The sequence below is a fragment of the Hyperolius riggenbachi genome, chromosome 5 (assembly GCF_040937935.1).
Source record: "Hyperolius riggenbachi isolate aHypRig1 chromosome 5, aHypRig1.pri, whole genome shotgun sequence".
Lineage (NCBI taxonomy): Eukaryota > Metazoa > Chordata > Amphibia > Anura > Hyperoliidae > Hyperolius > Hyperolius riggenbachi.
Window position 1 is genome coordinate 45,024,942 of NC_090650.1, and position 20,082 is coordinate 45,045,023.

At 46.0% G+C, this 20,082-nt stretch overlaps 1 protein-coding gene across 4 annotated transcripts in view; it reads left to right on the top strand.

Annotated features, from left to right (window-relative positions):
• MALRD1 (MAM and LDL receptor class A domain containing 1) overlaps window positions 1–20,082 on the top strand; it is a 407,541-nt gene that overhangs the window by 282,430 nt on the left and 105,029 nt on the right. For all 4 annotated transcript variants that reach the window (XM_068235591.1, XM_068235589.1, XM_068235590.1 and 1 more), the window contains 2 exons: window positions 1,612–1,740; window positions 11,559–11,708. In XM_068235591.1, the coding sequence (XP_068091692.1) occupies window positions 1,612–1,740; window positions 11,559–11,708 (279 nt within the window). The remainder of the gene's footprint in view (window positions 1–1,611; window positions 1,741–11,558; window positions 11,709–20,082) is intronic.

Sequence of the window (20,082 nt, forward strand, 5' to 3'; positions counted from 1 at the left end):
TGCCGCTGTCGCCTGTTTCCCCCCCCCCCCCCTGCATACATTACCTGAAGCCTGGTCCCGGGCATCTTCTCCGCATCACGGCATCCACGTATAACTTTCTGTCACTCCAGTGACAGCGGAAGTTCAAATAGAGCGCCCTCTATTTGTACTTCCGCTGTCACTGCAGTGACACAGGAAGTTATACACGAGAGTGCGAAGGGTTAAGAGATTTTTGCTGTTTTCTAGCCACACCCCCTTCAGCACCTCCCTTTCCTTAATAACTTATTTAATGTCCAAACTAGAGGCGATGTGCCTGGATATATGTATTTTTCTCTTGGAAGTTATACACGGATGCCGGATGCCGTGATGCGGAAGGTGATGCGGAGAGGATGGGAGCCGGGAGGTGATGCGGAGAACATGCCGGGAGCCAGCTTCAGGTAATGTATACCTGCGTTGATCGTACGCCGCTATCGATACGCTCCCTACCCGTGGGCGATCAACGGTAATTTCCCGCACGGAGCGATCGACGGGATCGATCTATTTCGAGACGAAATCGATCGAAGTTTAGTGTGAACGATTTGACAGCAGATTCGATCCCAGTGATCGAATCTGCTGTCGATCGGCAGGTAATCGGCCTAGTGTATGGCCAGCTTAATACTTTTAGCCATAACCCCTCAACAAGCATGCAAATCAGGTGCTCTGAATGAAGTCAGACTGGATTAGCTGCATGCTTGTTTCAGGTGTGTGTGATTCAGCCACTACTGCAGCCAAAGAGATCAGCAGGACTGCCAGGCAACTGGTATTGTTTAAAAGGAAACATCCATACCCCTCTCAGCTAAGGTTCCCTTTAAGTTTAGACAAGCTCTGTGAGCCAGCCCTAAAACTAGTCACTAAAGAAATATTGAATCAAAATCCCTGTACATTGCCTTTAAAGTGAATCTGAGGTGAAAATACTGATGAGATACAAACAATTATACTTGTCCTCCTACTCCTAAAAAATGACTTTTTTGTTAGATACCCCATAATTGTATTTTATATTTAAAAATGTACAAAGTAGAATGAGTGTTTTGTTATCTCTGCTCAATCACAGCCTATTAAGTGTCCCTAAATGAAAATACATGAACTATTGATCTTTTTCTATCTCACTCTGCTCTCAGAAGTTGTATTCTGCCAGAAAAACATTTATGGCTGTAATTTGCATATCAGTGATGTTTACTATAATCCTGACAAGATATTGACAAAACAGAAGCTGTCACTTCCATGCCTAAAAATTAACACGTCAAGCAGCAAAATAAATCAAGTAAAACAACTTGGTTATTAATATGTTTAGTACTGTACATACACATGTTTATCTCATCATGTCAAATATCGCCTCGGGTACACTTTAATATCTTCTCAGTTTCGCCCTACAAATTAATAAGTCTAATGTATACATCCAAATGCCTTGGGAAACTATCATAAATTATACAGTTGTTTCCATTCAGCACTCAGTAAAGACAATGGCATGTAGGCAAGGGTGAGAGGATTACAACGTGCTAACGGACGCAACGTGCTATCAAACAAACCAGCAAAACTAAATGGAGCATATATTGATTGAGTTATGTATTGATTTTAATGCCTTGTTGGTTGCAGCTGGAGAGGTGCCCGGAAAATGCCCAGAGGACACAGATTTCGTATGCAGAAACAAGAAGTGCATCGAACAGCACCTGGTGTGCGACTACAAGTCTGACTGTGCCGATGCCTCCGACGAAGCAGACTGCGGTATGTTCATGTTCTTCTCACCCTCTCCACAGACCTGCTAAACAGGGAAGGGCCAAACATCTGCCCGAGGCGAAGTGAGTTCATTTCAGAACCTCTTACAGATCAACTAAACTCAAAACTAAACACGGCAACATTCTCATTGTAATCAGGATGATTTGTGAATACAAACAACGTATAGAAACGAACTGCGCTACAGCTAATTTCCTCTGCTCTCTGGATTCAGCGGAAGGGAGGGTCAATCAGGTGTGACTGTGACATCCAGAGTAGGAAGAACAAGATAGGCCAAAGTAAATTTCCCAGTGACCTTTGCATTACAGCAGAAAACATGTGTCCTCTACTTGAGGGACTTCCAGTGGCGTAGCTAAGGAGCTATGGGCATAGGCAAACGCAGGGGGGATTACAGCTGCCCAGAATCCCCCCTCAGACCAGGGCCGGTGCTGTGTCTGGAGAAAGGCACGAGTTGAGACACCAGAATATCTGCAGTCTTACTGCAGCTCACAGCACCGCCCGCCCAGGGCCGGATTTACAACTCAGGAGCCTGTAGGCACAGACTTTCTAGTGCCCTAAACTCCACCCCTCCACACAGGCCACACCCCCAAGTAAAAATATTCTGAACTTGAATCCCTTTGTCATGTCACTAACTGCTTAGAATTTTACCATCTAATCACCATCTCATGTCACTAAGTGTGATTAGAGTAAAAAATCCTAAAAACCGTTAGTAGCATGACGCAGGGATTAGAGTTCAGAATATTTGTTAAGGCTGAGGGCCGATTTCCACTAGGGTCCAAGGTTGTTTTAGATTTTGCCCGTCTCCCGTTGTATTGCAAATTACGCAGCCCGAATTCCTGAGCCATATCACGGCAATAGAATTTCAGGTGCATGCCATCCAGATTCGCATAGTTGTGCGATCTGGACGACAAGGGCATTGAAAAGATAGGCAGCGTTTCCCCACTCCTCTAACCTGTGGGGAAGCACTGCAGATTTGTTCCAAATTTGGCACTAATGGAAATGGGCCCTTATGGTGTAAGCTCCAGAGGTTAGTAATTTCAGGCAGGGATAGAGGACAGAGCAGTAGGAGTAAAGAGCAGTGAAGTTGGGGATGAGGAGCACAGAGCAGTGAAGCTGGGTATCAGGAGGACAGAACAGTGAATGATGAGGACAGATCAATGAAGCAGGAGGATGAGGAAGACAGTGCAGTATAGCAGGAGGATGAGGAGGACAAAGTAGTATAACAGGAGGATGAGGAGGACAGAACAGTAAAGCAGTAGGATAAGGAGGACAAAACAGTACAGCAGGAAGATGAGGAGGACAGAACAGTGAAGCAGGAGGATGAGGAGGACAGAACAGTGAAGCAGGAGGATGAGGAGGACAGAACAGTCAAGCAGGAGGATGAGGAGGACAGAACAGTGAAGCAGGATAACGAGAACGACAGAGCAGTGTAGCAGGAGGATGAGGACAGAGCAGTAAAGGATGAAGATGAGGAGAGAGCAGTGAAGCAACAGGGTGGGGGAAAAGAGCAGTGAAGGATAAGGATGATGGGAATGAAGAACAGAGCAGTGAAGTAGGAATCACCTTGAAGTTGTGGCTGTGTTGAGTGTTGTACTCTGAGGACATCCAGAAGGAGAGCAGTAGTTTAGCTAGCTGCTTGCTAACCTCCCCAGTTAAGGATCGAGGCTGGGCTGGGGGCTGCCCCCCTCCTTTCACTGCTCCAGGAATTCAGGGAACAGGTCTGTGTTTCTTAATGTAAACACTCCAGCACGTGCAGGGCCAGCGTGTATCAAGCTGTTCTGTCTGCCAGTGACCGTTGTTTGTTTTTCTTCATGCTGGGGCTGCGAGTGCTTTTCTCCATGGAGGACAGTCCAGTTGCTGTCACTGCGAGAGTATGCCTGTCGGCAGGGGGCGGCTTTGATCGGGCTGGGGTGTAGGCATACTTCTACTCTACTACCTGTGATATAAGTTGCAGAAGCGGCCGGAAGCTGCTAATGAATACCCCTACTGCTAGAACAGCTTTCTTCTGGTCTTCTTCTCCTTCCGCCCGGCATCCCTGACCTGCTCACATCCGGGGGGAGGGAGTGAAAGCGGAGCGGCTGGCTGCAGGTTATTGCAAATGCAAACAAGGGAGAACAGCGGGAGTGAAGCGGAGGGGGTCATTGGAGGAGGGGAGCCGCCTATGCCCATATAAGGCGCCTGTAGGCACGTGCCTACAGTGCCTTATGGTAAATCCGGCCCTGCGCCCGCCTTTCTTTCCCTGCTGCAGTTCACTTTGGATGGAGCAGCAGCTTGTGTACAGAGCATGGAGCAGCTTTGGGGAACTTAACAGAGTCAGGTATGAGTACAGCCCCGTGCCCTGCTGTGTGAGTGCTTCACTTTCCCCTTCATTACCAATGTCGGCTGTCCTCATTATTATCTGTATCCAAACTGCTCCTGATCGATCCTGGTGTCAGTCAGACGGGAAATTGCATTATGTGCATAGTCCCCAACAGTCCCGATTTGGGCGGGACTATCCTGGGCTCCGCCCCCTCATCCCGGATCCCGCCCACTCCTCCTTAAGTCCCGTTTTAGCAGATACACTAGGTGCCCTTCGGATATTTACATTGCTCTGCCTCAATCCCCATAACTGCTGTATCTCTTCCTGCTCTGGAGACAGTCTGACGATCTCACACACACACACACACTTGTGGCTTGCTTGAAGCTAATTGGCTGTGTGGACTGACACTGAGCTCCGTCTAGCTCCGCCCCTTTTTTCACAGACCCAGCCGAGCACATGACCCAGAATGAGAGAGGAAGCAGGAAGCTGAAACCTGCTGGAGGAGGCAAGTGAATCAATGCAGCTGCCTGGCATGGTCCTTGTCACAGTGACTGCACAGTGCAGGAGAGATCCTGCAGAACGTATTACATCCTGCAGTTCCTTGCTACACAACTGATAAGTGCTCTGACCCCTGCCTCATGTGTGTCCCTCTCAGTATCCCCTCCCTGCCATGCTGTGTGTCCCTCTCCAGTGCCCCCTGCAATGCTGTGTGTCCCCATCTCCAGTGTCCTCTCCCTGCCATGCTGTGTGTCCACCACTCCAGTGTCCCCTGCCCTGCGATGCTGTGTGTCCCTCTCCAGTGCCCCCTGCTATGCTGTGTGTCCCCCTCTCCAGTGCCCCCTACCCTGCTGTGAGTCCCCTTCTCCAGTGTCCCCTGCCCTGCCATGCTGTGTGTCCCCATCTCCAGTGTACTTGCTCTGCTGTGTCTTCCTCTCCAATGTCCCCTGCCATGCTGTGTGTCCCCCTCTCCAGTGCCCCCTACCCTGCTGTGAGTCCCCCTCTTCAGTGTCCCCTGCCATGCTGTGTGTCCCCCTCCTCAGTGTCCCCTGCCATGCTGTGAGTCCCCCTCTCCAGTGTCCCCTGCCCTGCTGTGTCTTCCTCTCCAATGTCCCCTGCCATGCTGTGTGTCCCCCTCTCCAGTGTCCCCTGCCCTGCTGTGTCTTCCTCTCCAGTGTCCCCTGCCCTGCCCTGCTGTGTGTCCCCCTCTCCAGTGTCCCCTGCCATTCTGTGTGTCCCCCTCTCCCATATCTTCCAACTGTCCCTCTTTGGGAGCCCTGTCGCTCTTTCCTCCTCATTTGTCCCTCTCACAGAACTGATGAACAGACCTACTGAAAAATGTGTTAAATTGACTCTGTACTCCTCCTTTAAACTCATATATTTCTTATTCCCATGTGTTATGAAGGAAAATGAACCAGGATAGAAAGGACCAGTGTAGTTTAAATTATAAAATGACATACTTTTCTTATGAACTCTTTATGGTATGCGTGACTAGGGGTGTGATGGGGGCGTGATTAGGGGTGTGGCAGGGGTGTGGCTTAAGTGTCCCTCTTTCTCATCTCAAAATGTTGGGAGGTATGTATGTGTACACAGCATGATGTCCTACCATATTATTATACTGTATTGTGTGTGGCTGAGGGCTTTCAGGAATCTCCTCCTTGAAAATCCTGGGTTTGCCCCTGATGGGCCCAAGTGCAAGTTTTACATTTCCCTTCCCCCCCCCCTCCCCCAAGCACTCTAAACGTACGATTGATACAGCGCACCAAAACCTGCCAAGGACAACCATAGTGTCTGAGATGCAAGCAGGGGATAAGAGGAACAGCTTTTTAATGATCATTACAATTCAAAGCTTCTATAGAAGTAATTATTACCAGCACAGGACCAATAAAGAGCTAATACTGTGGTTGAGGGAGGGCCTTATGGGGTCCCTTTGGCTCAAGGGGCACTGGTGCGGTCGTTACCTCTGCAACCCCTATTGCTATGCCACTGGGAAGTTCACAGTTGACAGGAAGTAGATGGTGACTGATTTTAAGACCGCAATCAGCTATCAGGTAATGACTAAGGTACTAGATATGCTTAATCTGTTTGGATAGGTGCCAGCACAGCTACTCCATGGAATTCAAATCATGAAAACATCAGTTTAAAGGTAAAACTTAAAAGACAACTTAACAGAGCCCATACCTGTAAGACTAGGCATTGCAATGTGTGCAGTATGGAGTCCTGATACCAACTGGTCAGCCCACCCGAAGCAGGACGACCAATAGGTATTAGGACCCTATACTACACACATTGGTATGTACAGTATGTGTAGATTAACAGGTACAGTTTAGGTATGCTTTAAAATGTATGCCTATTAACATGATTGCTTTTGAAATTGTTCATTTTTTGCATTTAATTGGTCTTTAAAGTGAACCTGAACTAGGGCAAAAACTAAAATTTACATACTTCCCCCAGTTTTCCCCATCCTCCTTTAGCCCACCAAACCAGCTCTGGGGCCCTCTAAGCATATCAAGGGCTTGCTGGATATGCTCTCATAGCCATGCTCCTGTCTGTGTATGAGCGCAACCACACTGCCCATGCGCAAGTATGATTCACGTATGCCCAGTATCATGACTATGGTGTACATGGATGGGGCTGTTAAGAAAAAGAGGGTACTGGCCAGGAGGACATGGAACCATCCAGAGGCTTCACTCTATTTAGATAAGTATTTAACTTTAATGTTTTTTTTCTCCTCACAGTGTTTCTTTAAGAGGGGAACTTAATAAGGTCCTAACAAAAATGCTTGGCTGTTCACATGGCAGACACTGAAAATTGGCCTAAAGGTGGCCACTAACGGTCCAATTTCTAGCGAAAAATCATTCGAGCGATCAGAAATTCTGATTGGATTGGTTGTAAATAATCTCAGTTGATGGGCACAACGATTACGTACAGTAATAAAAATAGTCATTCGATTGGATTTTCGTCAAACCTAAATTTGGATTTTCTTGTTGGTTGTGATAGACAGGAAGCAAAGATTGGGTCATTGATGGTGTAGTGAACGATTTCACTTCCGATCAGAATTTCTGATCATTTCTTGAATGATTTTTCGCTAGAAATTGGACCTTTAGTGGCCACCTTAAAGAAGTGGGGTTTATACCTCATGAAACACATTGCCAGAGTGCAAATAAACATTGGTTGATTTTATAATTACTAGCCAAACCGCGTCGTAGCATACGCCGCATCTATCTATCTAATAGAGTACGTGCCTCAACCTTGAAGCAAGAAGAAGAAGTAGGCTTTCCATGAGAAAATGTATGCATGCTCAAACACCAAGTTTTACCCTAGCAAGTCTGGCTTTGAAAATCTGGCCTAATTGGCTATTCATGAGGCAATGCTCATGCAAATATGCATTTGCTTTCGCATGCCAAACTATGCAGGGTCCAAACATCAATACCGCAAAGCAATCGCCCTGTGGGAATTAGTTCATGCTACATTAGCACTATCCAGGAGCGCCACGGGGAGGCTTCCCAATGCCCCCATACAACCGGGGGGACCGCAGGGTCCCAGGCTCTCTCATTGTCTGGGAACCACAGCGGCACCCTGGAGAGGGAGGCTAGGTGGCACAGCCAACCCCCCCCCCCCCCCAAGTGTGGTCAGCGCCGGGGAGAGCCGTCCGCACCCGCCTCCCAATATTAAAAACAGGCACTTACCTTAACGTCCATTGCGTTCTGCTACATGCGCATTAACTTGGGGGCACCACATTAGAAAGGAGTGAAGTATGGGTCACCCCGAGCTTTAGAGCTCAGGGCTGGCTCACATACAACACTCCAAAGGGGGGGGGGAGGATAGGCGCAGACAACTCACTCCAGGGCTCACACCACCAGAGCAAGCCATCCACCACCTGCCTCCAAAGGATACAACTGCAAAAAATGCTTTCCATGAGAAAAATAATGCGTGCTCAAACACCAAGTTTAACCCTAGCAAGTCTGGCTTTCCAAATCTGGCCTAATTGGCTATTCATGAGGCAATGCTCATGCAAATATGCATTTGCTTTCGCATGCCAAACTATGCAGCGTCAAAAAACCAATACCGCAAAGCGCTCTCTCGCTGCCTGGGAACCACAGCGGCACCCCGGAGGGGGAGGCTGGGTAGCGCAGCCGCCCCCCCCCCCCCCCCCCAAGCGTGGCCAGCGCCGGGGAGAGCCGTCCGCACCCACCTCCTAATATTATAAACAGGCACTTACCTTAACGTCCATTGCGTTCTACTACACGCGCATTTATTTTCTCATGGAAAGCATTTTGTTCAGTTTGTATCCTTTGGAGGCAGGTGGTGGATGGCTTGCTCCGGTGGTGTGAACCCTGGAGTGAGTTGTCTGCGCCTGTCCTCCCCCCCCCCCCCCTCTGGAGTGTTCTATGTGAGCCAGCCCTGAGCTCTAAAGCTTGGGGTGACCCATGCTTCTCTCCTTTCTCATGTGGTGCCCCCAAGTTAATGCGCATGTACGCAATGGACGTTAAAGTAAGTGCCTGTTTTTAATATTGGGAGGTGGGTGCGGACGGCTCTCCCCGGCGCTGGCCACACTTGGGGGGGTCGTCTGCACCACCCAGCCTCCCCCTCCAGGGTGCCACTGTGGTTTCCAGGCAGTGAGAGAGCCTGGGACCCTGCGGTCCCCCCAGTTGTATAAAAAGGGGGCATTGGGAATCCTCCTCGTGGCGCTCCTGGATAGTGCTAATGTAGCATGTAGCAGGGTGACCGCTTTGCGGTATTGGTTTGTGCATGCATTTGCATGAGCATTGCCTCATGAATAGCCAATTAGTCCAGATTTGCAAAGTCAGACTTGCTAGGGTAAGGTCTCTTTTCCATGGACTGTTGATAGGCAGTGAAATGCCTCTCAAACTCTCACAACTGCTCACTGCTGCCTGGTAACTGCTTGCTGCTGCCTAGTAACTGCTTGCTGCTGCCTGGTAACTGTTTGCTGCTGCCTGGTAACTGCTCACTGCTGCCTGGTAACTGCTTGCTGAGCACACACCTCAACAGTCCGTGGAAAAGAGGCCTTAAGCTTGGTGCTTGAGCACGCATAAATTTTCTCATGCAAAGTACTTCTTCTTCTGGCTTGAAGATTGAGGCACGCCCTGGGGGCAGGGCACTTATTCTTCATCTTGCTTGAAGGTCGAGGCACTTACTCTATTATATATATAGATACTAGTAGACCTAAGCCCGTTAATATAATAGGCTCTAGCCTTACAGCCCTCCTCCCCCCCCCAACCCCTGTGACCACCACCGCATGTAAGCGCACATGCGCACATGCCCGCCCAGCCCCCTGTCCCAAAGGGACAGTAGCGCAAATGCACGGACACAGGGACAGGGGACGCAGAGACACTTGCCAATTATTATTAAATAGGATTCTATGTCATCCCTGATCTCCTGGAGTTTTTTTTAATTCTATTGTTTTTAAAACCGTTTTTTTTTTTTTTTTTTTTTTTCATATCCTGGGTGCCTCTTTGCCACTGTTTATATTGTATGCCTTCCCTTGGCCTTTTTTTCTTTTGCCTAACTTTATTGAATGACTGCCGCAATTTGCAATAGCAGCAATCATTCACTTATAAACCAGATTGTGCACATGCGTGCTTCCCTGCAGGAAGTAAATATGTCATAAGGTCAGGGATGCTCAAATTCGGATTCGGAAGATACCCGGATAGTTGCAATCCGGATATCTCCCAGTAATGCTGTGCGGGCTGGGCGGGGGGTCAAGCTTACCTCTCTGACGTCTTCTTCGCTTGTCCCTCAGCGCCTCCCACGATGCGGTCCACGCGCATCACGTGACTACAAACGCTTCCTCCTTCAACCCGGAAGGAGGAAGTGTTTGTAGTCACGTGACCGCCGTGTGGACCGCATCATGGGAGGCGCCGAGGGACGAGCGAAGAAGACGTCAGAGAGGTAAGCTGGACCCCCCCCCCGCCCAGCTCGCACAGCATTACTGGGAGATATCCGGATTGCAACTATCCGGGTATCTTCCGAATCCGAATTTGAGCATCCCTGCATAAGGTGCGTACACACGTGCGTACACACGTCTGATTTTTCCAAACGACCAGTCGTTCAGAGCGGCCGTTTGGACGTGAAATCGGGCGTGTATACAAATGGTCATTCAGCTGATAACGCTGGTTTTGACGGATCCGCTTGGCGTGTGTACAATCGTTTGTACACACGCCCTATTTGACGTCCAAACGACCGGTGTACACATCTATAGTAGAGAATAGACTGTTGCCATAGCTGCATGGAAACATAATTCAGTAGATCTCAAAAATCAGAGCTGGTTGCAGAATGAACTGGAAAGGAAATTTTCATAACATTATAACATTAAATTGCAGAATATTTTGAGTACTAATACAATGTGCAAATACACATGTATGGAGGCGGGGTTGCACTTTAAGCCGCTGGATAAGCTTATTTCAGACGCAACAACCAGCAAAGTCAGTCAGGTAAGCCTATTCCCAAAAATCCGGCCTATATTTCATTTAAATGTTTAATCAACTTGTTCATAATTTTCACACCCTGTTGAACAGCGCTGAAGCAAACGCTGAGATGAAAAATGGCAATTCCATGGTGGAATGAAGCAAATGTACTAAGCCAGAATAAGCTAATCCCTTAATAGACTTACAGGAAATCATACCTCCAATAGGCGGGTGTGCTGTTGCCTGAGCGAGGTGCAGGCACTGCTGTGAGGAAATCAAGCATTCATCTGGTTGTTTTCATACTGGAGTAATTCCACTGAAAATGACTGAGTGTTTCAGAATCCTCGCAAGTGTCTGACTAAGAGTCTCCATTATTTTCTTCTGTGCTTAGACAAGACAGGGCTCGAATCTCGGCTCTTCCTGTTCAGTAAGCCAGCACCTATTCAGTGAGGAGACCTTGAGCCAGGGGAGGACTGAGGCCTTTTGGCCTGGAGGGAAAACACAAACTAGAGGCCCGTTTTCATGGTAGCCCCAGCCCAAATTATGTCACACATGCGTCCCACGTGCTATATGCCGACGGTCACGTGGGGCGCCAATGCAGAAATACAGCAAGGACACTTGAGGGACAGCATGTCAGGTAAAGTATAATGCACAGGCATCGGGGGGCACATAATATATTTTAAGGGACAATGGCCTGGGTTTCCATCACATTCATCGTTCGTGATTGCTGCACTTGATCGACCACATCGACCTGAGATTTCCCAGCATCTCAGATCAATACATTCAACAAATTTCCACCCAAAATCAGTCAAATCGTTGATTGGGCATGCTTGTGGCAGCACAGGTTTTCATCTGATTCAATAATAATTATCGAAAAGATTGGTGGATCGGCCAGCCCTAAATCATTAAATGATAGGCAGCCTGGGGGTAAATCTCCCCCCTTCCCCCCTGGCCATTCCCCCCCTGCCTTGAGCAAGACTCCCTAACACTGTTACTGCCTATAGAGCACACCCTAGTGGCTGCAGCTCTGATCTCGCTTTGAGTCCTCCATATAAATATTCTGCATCTTGTTTTGTCTTGCTTAGGTGTGTACATGGGCGTGCCTGGCAGCTGCAGCTTCGAGAACCTGAGTCCTGATGGCCAACTGGAATGTGATCTCTCTCAAGACCAAACTGATGATTTTGATTGGATAGTGGCAGAAAGAGGTGTTCAGATAAATAGCGATCACACACCTGGTAAGTACTGGGTAGACTGTGAAGATTATTCTGCAGATATCGGATGCTCTGAAACAAAGATGGAGAGTCAATTTTGAAATTTCACACAAATTCCAAATTTTGCAAATTCTAAGTTTGCATTGCAAAATCACAACATTTTAAGCTATTGTAAATATATTTTACTGTTTACCATAATATTAATGGTTAGTGCGAATTTGTGAAAATAGGTTTACAATAGGTTACAATTTTGCATAGAATTTTTGCATGGAATTTTCTTATACAAGTCCCTTGACCTGAGGCAGGCAAAAAAGGGCACTTGACATTTAGGTACCACTGGGCGCCGCTATAGGCTGTAGTGTCAATTATATAGCTATAGCAGCGCTATAAGTGTAATTTGGGCACCGGCAAAAAATGGAGCTCAAATTACGGGAAAAGAAACTGTGCAATTCGGCAACCAGTAATAGCTGTCAGCCAAATTGCATCTTTCCTCCTGAGTCCATGGTGGCCTGGAGGGGGAATAGTGATTAACGCTGCCCATACTTTTGCAGGAGCACGGTAAGCTGCTATTACCCTGGGCCCACATTTCCTGACGCCTTTTTGGACGTATGGCCTTGAGCATGTTTAATAGACATTTTTTGCTATTTACATTACTGAAATGCATGACGTTCTGAATTTACGCATCTGTGAATTCCTACATTAAACTCGAAATTTCAAAATTCCATTGTGATAGTCCTAATTCCACAAAACCCATGCACTCATACCTAATGGAGAGAAACGTTGCACAATTTAGAATCACAAGATTACAAACTCAGAAGTAATCATATATATTTATTTCCTGAATTGATATAGCATCAGTAGGGACATAGCCATGGGCTTCTATGGGGTTCAAAAGCAAGGGGCCCAGTCTGAAGTCAGAGACAGGGCTGCTTCTATGAGGTTCAGAAGCAAGGGGGCTTAGTCTGAAGTCAGAGACAGGGATGCTGCTATGGGGTCCAAAAGCCATGGGGGCTCAGTCTGAACTCAGAGACAGGGATTCTGCTATGAGGTCCAGAAGCAAGGGGGCCCAGTCTGAAGTCAGAGACAGGGATGCTGCTATGGTGTCCTGAAGCCACGGGGCCAGTCTGAACTCAAAGACAGGGATGCTTCTATGGGGTCCAAAAGCAAGTGGCCCAGTCTAAACTCAGAGACAGGGATGCATGGAATATGTGTAGCGTGATCACTGGGGAAATCATTATGTACACACAGGTGCAGAGCCTGCTGGATGCAAAAATAGAGCCAACAAGATTGCCACTAGAGATGAGCACGAATTTTACATAATCGTAATTTTGCATTGTAAATCGCAAATTTTGATGCAAAAAAAAAATATAGAAAAAAATAGTAATTAATTTCATATGTAACTGCAATCGGGAACTGTTGTTTCATAATTAGGTGTAATTTCACGTAATTTTGTGCCAACTTTCTCAGTTAATAACAAATTATTACTCTCACTTCAGTCAAAAAAATATTTTTTCTAAAAGATCTTGTAGTTTTTGAAAAAACAACAGATTTTAATTTCTTAAATTCTAGGGAAAAATGTTCTTTAAACTCTGTAAACTAACATTTTAGTTTAAAAAACAATTTTCCTTTGAATTTGTGAAATAAATTTTTCTTGTTGAAGTATTGTACAGGGGCTTTGCTGTTAAATGCTAAAGTCAGTGCAAAATTATTCAAAATGATGCATAATTACAAATGGATTATGCTAAAACAAATTATAATTACGCATGGCCGTAATTAAAAAACGTTATGGAAAATGTTGTGTAATCGCAATTAGCAGATTATTATTATCAGTAAATGCCACTGTCCCCTTTCACCCTGCCCACTCTGCACTGCAGCACCCACCCTCAGGGATGAGATTCTGAATTGTTAAAGGACCTCTGTCGCAAAATTCTTAAAATTTTAAATACATGTAAACACATACAAATAAAAAGTACATTTCTTGCAGAGTAAAATGAGCCTTACATTTTTTTTCTCCTATGTTGCTGTCACTTGACATTACCGACAGGTTTTGGACTAGTCCATCTCTCCACAGGGGATTCTCAGCATGGCCTTTATTCTTTACAAAGACACTCCTTGAAAAAGATTTATAAAAAGATGCTGGCCGCCCTCCCTGCTTGCTGCACACTTTTTTGGGCAGTTGGATGGAGCGACAGCCATTCACTAAGAGCTTTTAAAAATAAAGAAAACCCTGAGAATCCCCTATAAGGAGAGGGGCTAGCCCAAAACCTGTCGGTAATGTCAGATTTCTACTACTTACTGTAAGTGACAGCAGCATAGAAGAAAAGTAATTTATGACTCATTTTACTCTGGGAGAAATGTACTTCTTATCTAAATATATTTAACATTTTAAGATTTTCGCGACAGTGGTCCTTCAACTGCTTGCCGACCGCTTCGTGCCAATTGGCTTGAATGTGGAAGCAGCCCCAGGACCACTCCACACCGATTGGCATGAATGGCCTTCTATGGTGCTTGCAGGAGGGATGATAGGCTGAAGCCTATCACAGCCGATCGCTGTGATAGTTTGACAGGAAGAGGGAGGGTGGGAAAAATAATAAAAAAATAGGCATTTTTATAAAAAAAAGAAAAGAAAAAGAAAAGAAAAATATTTGTAGAAAAAAAAAAAACATTGTGGGAGCGATCAGACCGCCCCCCCCCCCCTTCAACAGAGCAGTGAGCTCTGTTGGTGGGGAGTTGGTGGGGAGAAACGGGGGGTGGGGGGGATTTACTTGTGTGCTAAGTTGTGTGGCCCTGCAGCGAGGCATTAAAGCTGCAGTGGCCCATTTGATGAAAACAGGCCTTGTCACCTGGGGGAGTTTAACACCGGGGTCCTTAAGTGGTTGAAGGGGTGGAACAAGGAGATGGAAACAAGTCCAGGGAGGATCTATGGGACCTAGAGCCTTCTCTCTAAATAGGTATCCAACCTTTTTTTCCTTTAGGTTAATCTGTAATAGAAAAAGAGCCCCTGTGGGGTACTTACCTCTTGAGGTGGAAGCCTCTGGATCCCAATGAGGCTTCCCCCATCCTCCTATGTAGCCTCGATCCAGCACTGGCTCCCCCCGAAAATGCACCTGCAGCATGCGGCAATATTAACCTTGGCGAAACCAGCGCAGGCGCAGTACCATCTACCCTCTCCGGCTCCGACTGAAATAGCCGAGCCCAGTCAGGTCCAATCTACTGCACAAGCAGATCTGTTCCTGGGACACTGCTTATATCTACCATTGCATCACTGTGTTACTGCATCAGGCCTGGGCCTCGATGGCCTCTGCAAAGTTTTGGCTGTTCTGCAGCAGTCGGGTTGTTGTAGAGCGACTCAGTTATGTGCTGGCTGAGAATGATGGCAGTTGTAGTGCGGCGTAATTAGTTATCGGAACACTTAATGAACAGAGAAGAAAGAACAGAACATTCTACAGTACAGGAGAACATTGTGTGTCTTTCCATCTGTTTTCAGTATTTGGATCACATACAAGTGTCAGACCTCCGAAGTGCAAAATGTTTTGTCCTTGAGAACTAATTAGTTGGAGGGGAGTGTGAACGGCACAGGCCTGAACTGAGGCCGGGCTTCCCTGAACGCGCTCCAGTACTCCGCACACTAGCTGAGGCTTTTGAAGCCGGATTTCTGAACTTCTGACTGCCGGGAAGGGAGAGGTGAAGGCCAGGCGATCATTATGCAGAGATGGGACACGAAGAAGGGAGCGAGCATAGAGCATAGTTTTATTTGTGAAGAATTAAGAGAAATCTGAAAAATTCAGAGGGTATCATTTCTTAAAATGATTTGTCACTCCAAGTGCAAATTTCATTTTTTCCTACTTAACCTCCCTGGCGTTATGATTTTATGCGGCGCACGGCCGCGGGAGGGGTTTTTTTGCCTAATTTATTTTTTAACATGTAGCTAGCCTAGCGCTAGCTACATGCTTCCCCCCTCCCTGCGGCGTCCACCCAGCCCCTTCGATCGCCGCCGGCGCATAATCCCAACAGGAAATCCCGTTCTGAACTGAATTTCCTGTATGGGTTTCCCCCGTCGCCATGGCGATGACGTCGTGATGTCAAGGGAAGTCCCGATCCACCCCATAGTGCAGCCTGGCGGTGATTGGCCAGGCTGCACAAGGGGTCTGCAGGGGGGCTCTCTTTCGCGGCGGATTGGCAACGAGCGGCGGTGAGCAGAACAAACACGTTTTTAAAAAAAAATTATGCAAATCGGCCCACCAGGGCCTGAGCAATCCTCCGCGGCAGCATAGCCCAAGCTCAGGTCGGGATTACCGCCAAGGAGGTTAAAGTGTACCAAATACTGCATGCTGCTACGTTTTTTTATCAAAATCAAAAATTGGATCGTATAAAAAATGTAGTGTGCAAGAGACCCAGATTTACCTCACAGGAGCCTATAGGCACAGATGTCCTGGCACCCTAGACTTCAACCTTCATGAACCTCCAACCTCCACCAAACTGCACCAAAAGTGTGTTGGCTGGCCCAACTAATTAATATCAATTGCTAGATGGGCAAGCACCGGTACAAATTATTGTAAAGCTTATAAAGAGAGCAATGTCTTAAAACCTGATAATGGGGATGTGTGCAGAAAGGGATATGAGAATAACAGTAACCACTAAAGAAAGCAAAATCCCCTGACAAACACCGCACCACATCACTATATTGAAAAAGTACAAATAAGCTTTATTGTGTTAAAGGTTGACAATCAATTATACAATCAGACCATTATCATATATTATCATACGGTGTGTGAACCCTGGACACATTGTTGTTTTTATTGATTGTCAACCTTTAACACAATAAAGCTTATTTGTACTTTTTCAATATAGTGATGTGGTGCGGTGTTTGTCAGGGGATTTTGCTTTCTTAAGTGGTTACTGGCTGTCCCAGCTGTCACTTCCCCCTTACTTCCCTCACCCGTCATAAGTAGCTACAGGTGCCCCTTAGTATTAGGTAGCCAGAGGTACTCTCAGTATTAAGTAGCTAGAGGTGCCTCCGACTGAAGGGAGATCTCATCAGTGGAATGCCAAGAGCTGGAGGAGTTACCTCTCATTTATGCTCTGCTGGGGACTCTTCATAGGGAAGGGGAACTCGGGGAGGGGAGTGAGCCGCCTTTCCATTATCAGGCGCCTGTAGGCCTGTGCCTATAGTGCCTTATGGTAAATCCGACCCTGCTCCTTGTATGTCCTACCTTGTATGTTAACCCATTTATCTAGTGTGCAGTGCTGCATAATTGGTTGTCGCTTTATAAATACAATAAATAATAATATAGTTTTTTTATAACATTGCATCATTCTCTAATATTTGCAGTTTACAAACTACACTCTGCGTTTTAATCTATGAAACAGAGCAGACCTAATGACCCTTTGAACTTTCCTGCAGGAAAAACCTTAAACAAACAAGAAACAGGTTGAGACAAGTGCTTCAGAAAATAGAACTGTCACCCACCAAGCTTGGTCAGAGAGATAAAGGATACTGTAAAATAAACGCTACATGCTGAATCATGGAGTTGATTGATTCGCAATGCTTTTCTCTTGAAATTGTTCACTTATCTCTCAAAACAACAATAAGGAGAGATATAATCAATTAGATAAATTGATACAAAGAGATAACGCATGATATAAAGCCAGATGAAACCTCGTAGTAGTAAACTCTTGTACTTTTTACTGGGTACATTTTGGAAGTGATTTCACTACCAGCAAGGAATCAGAGGAGCAGTGGTAGAAGGTAGAGAGTTTTCACCTCCCCGACAACTTCCTCTTTCTTGGCAATAAGAGGATGGCAGGATCAACTGGGTACTTCTAGTAATATAAAAAAAAACTCTTTTGGGAGAGGGGCAGGATCAATTTTAAATTATTGTTATTGTACCAAGGAATAGGTACAAGCATTTACTAGTGGGAGTTGTACCCTACTTGATGATGGATGAGAAAGAAATCATGGGTTACAGCAGATGGGTTTCTTGCACATGGGCCTAGATTATACATTTAGTTGTTTTGCAATAGCAGTCCTGATATTACCACACAGTGGCCCCACCACCTCCCACCATCTATACTTTAAGGACACCTGAGGTGAGAGGGATATTGAGGCAGCCATATTTATTTCCTTTTAAAGTGAACCTAAAGCCTGGAAAAAAATGAGATTAACTCACCTGGGGCTTCCCACAGCCCCCTGCAACCGATCGGTGCCCTCGCAGCCCCGCTCTGACGCTCCTGGACCTGCCGGCGAACACTTCCGGTTTGGCCATCACCGGCCGAAAGGCATGGGAGCGCGAGTGATTGTTCGCGTTCCCAGCCTGTATATCGCCCCCTATGCTGCTATTATTTTTTTTTTCCAGGCTTTAGGTTCACTTTAAAGCGGATCCGAGATGAAAAACTAACTATAACAAGTAACTTGTCTATATATCTTATCTAAAGTTTAGATAGTTTACACAGCAAATCTAGCTGCAAACAGCTTCAACAGTATATGATTATTTATTCATGTCATACAATGACAGCAGCCATGTTCTGTTTGTCACATTACACACAGGCAAGCTGATAGCATCTCCAGCCCTCAGCCTGTGACAAATTCAGTCCCCTCTCCTTCTTCCCCTCTGCCTCTGAAACCTCTGGCTAGTAGACTCCTCCTCCTCCTGCCCAGACTGAGCTCCCATAAGCCCTTGCTACATGGGACTGAGTGCCAAGGCACTGTGAAAAAGATGTGGGTGAGGCTTGTTTAGTTTATAGGGAATTCGAGTATTAAAACAAACAAAAAAAAGTATTTGGCTTGAGGAATGCCCTATAAACTGTATGAAAGGAACACAATTATCCAATGAGAAAACGTTTATCTCGGATCCACTTTAAGTGATACCAGTTGCCTGACACCCCAGCTGGTCTCTTTGGCTGCAGTAGTATCTGGATCACACACCTGAAACAAGCATGCAGCTAATCTAGTCAGACTTCAGTCAGAAACTCCTGATCTGCATGTTTGTTCATCAGGATATATGGCTAAAACTAAAAGATATTAGAGGCAGAGGATCAGCAGGACATATGTCATCCTCCTTATCCATCTCACTTCAGGTGTCCTTTAAATGCAGGTACTAGGGACATAGCTCTGACAGGAGCCATCATCCTATTTCTTCACATTTACACTTCTGCTTTCTCCAGCCACTAGGTGGCACTGCTCCATAAATGATGAAGAGACTCTCCAATCATTTCAAGAAGTTAAAAAAATGTAAAAAAAAAAAAAAGTGTACTATCCATAGTGCAAGAGCCCACAGAGCCTGGGAGAAGCAGAAGTATGGCATCTGTATGTACCACTTTATAAATCACTGATGCAGAACAAGTGATTAAATGATGTGTTGAAATTTTACCTGCTGTGTGCTTGCTATGGTTGTGTGAATCAGAAGCTACTAAGGCCACTGTCAGCATGACAGCCAGACAGATAACATTTTTGGAAAGGTAATAAAATGCTTCTATAATCGTCTAACTTAAAATAGAATTTTTATTTTTATTATGTATTTTTTAGTATTGGCACAGTATTCCACAGTACAGCAATGTCCCCGTCATCCAGAACTCAGGGAAACAGAAGTCTCAACACGCCTGAGGGGGATTACGGGAACTTTTGGGGGGGTTGCAGGGCATATACTACTTACCGATCCTCCAGACGCCGTCTTCTAGGCATCCTGCAGCTCCCAGCGATCTTCCAATGTCCGAGCATGGCGCCTGGCGTGTCGCCTGACCAGATGAGGGTTAGGAGAGACATCGGGAGCCGGACACAGTGCAAATCGGAAGGCCACTGGGAGCAACACGAAGTGTAGAAGGCGGGACCTGGAGGATTGGTAAGTAGTTTCTGATGCACGGGGCGAGGTATGTGTTATTTTTGGTTGGATGCTCAAGCAACTGGCAAGCACATGTGTTCGGCATCAGGCGATCCCTGCCGGTGCAGGATTTTAGGGGCTAGTGAGGATCGTAATCAGCTAATTATGATTACGCACAATTTCACGTAAATTTGTAAATACAATGGATTTCGTCATTCGTAATTTTGCATAATTTTTGTGTAATTTCATGCCGAATTTATCAGTGAATAGCAATGCCCCCATACATACTATTATACTCTTTAGATTGTAAGCTCGCAAGGGCAGGGCTCTCTCCCCATTGTGTCTTGGAAATCATTATACATTTTATTTATCATGTTACTTTTATCACTGTCATTACCACTTCTGTATTTTGTATTCTGTATGCTGCATCATTCTTTGTATTTTGTCACTAATTATGTATCTTGTATATTAGTGTTCACCATTGTCTGTATTATTATGTACCCCATGTTTGTTTCTTACTTTGTACAGCGCCACAGAATATGTTGGCGCTTTATAAATCAATAATAATAATAATAATAATA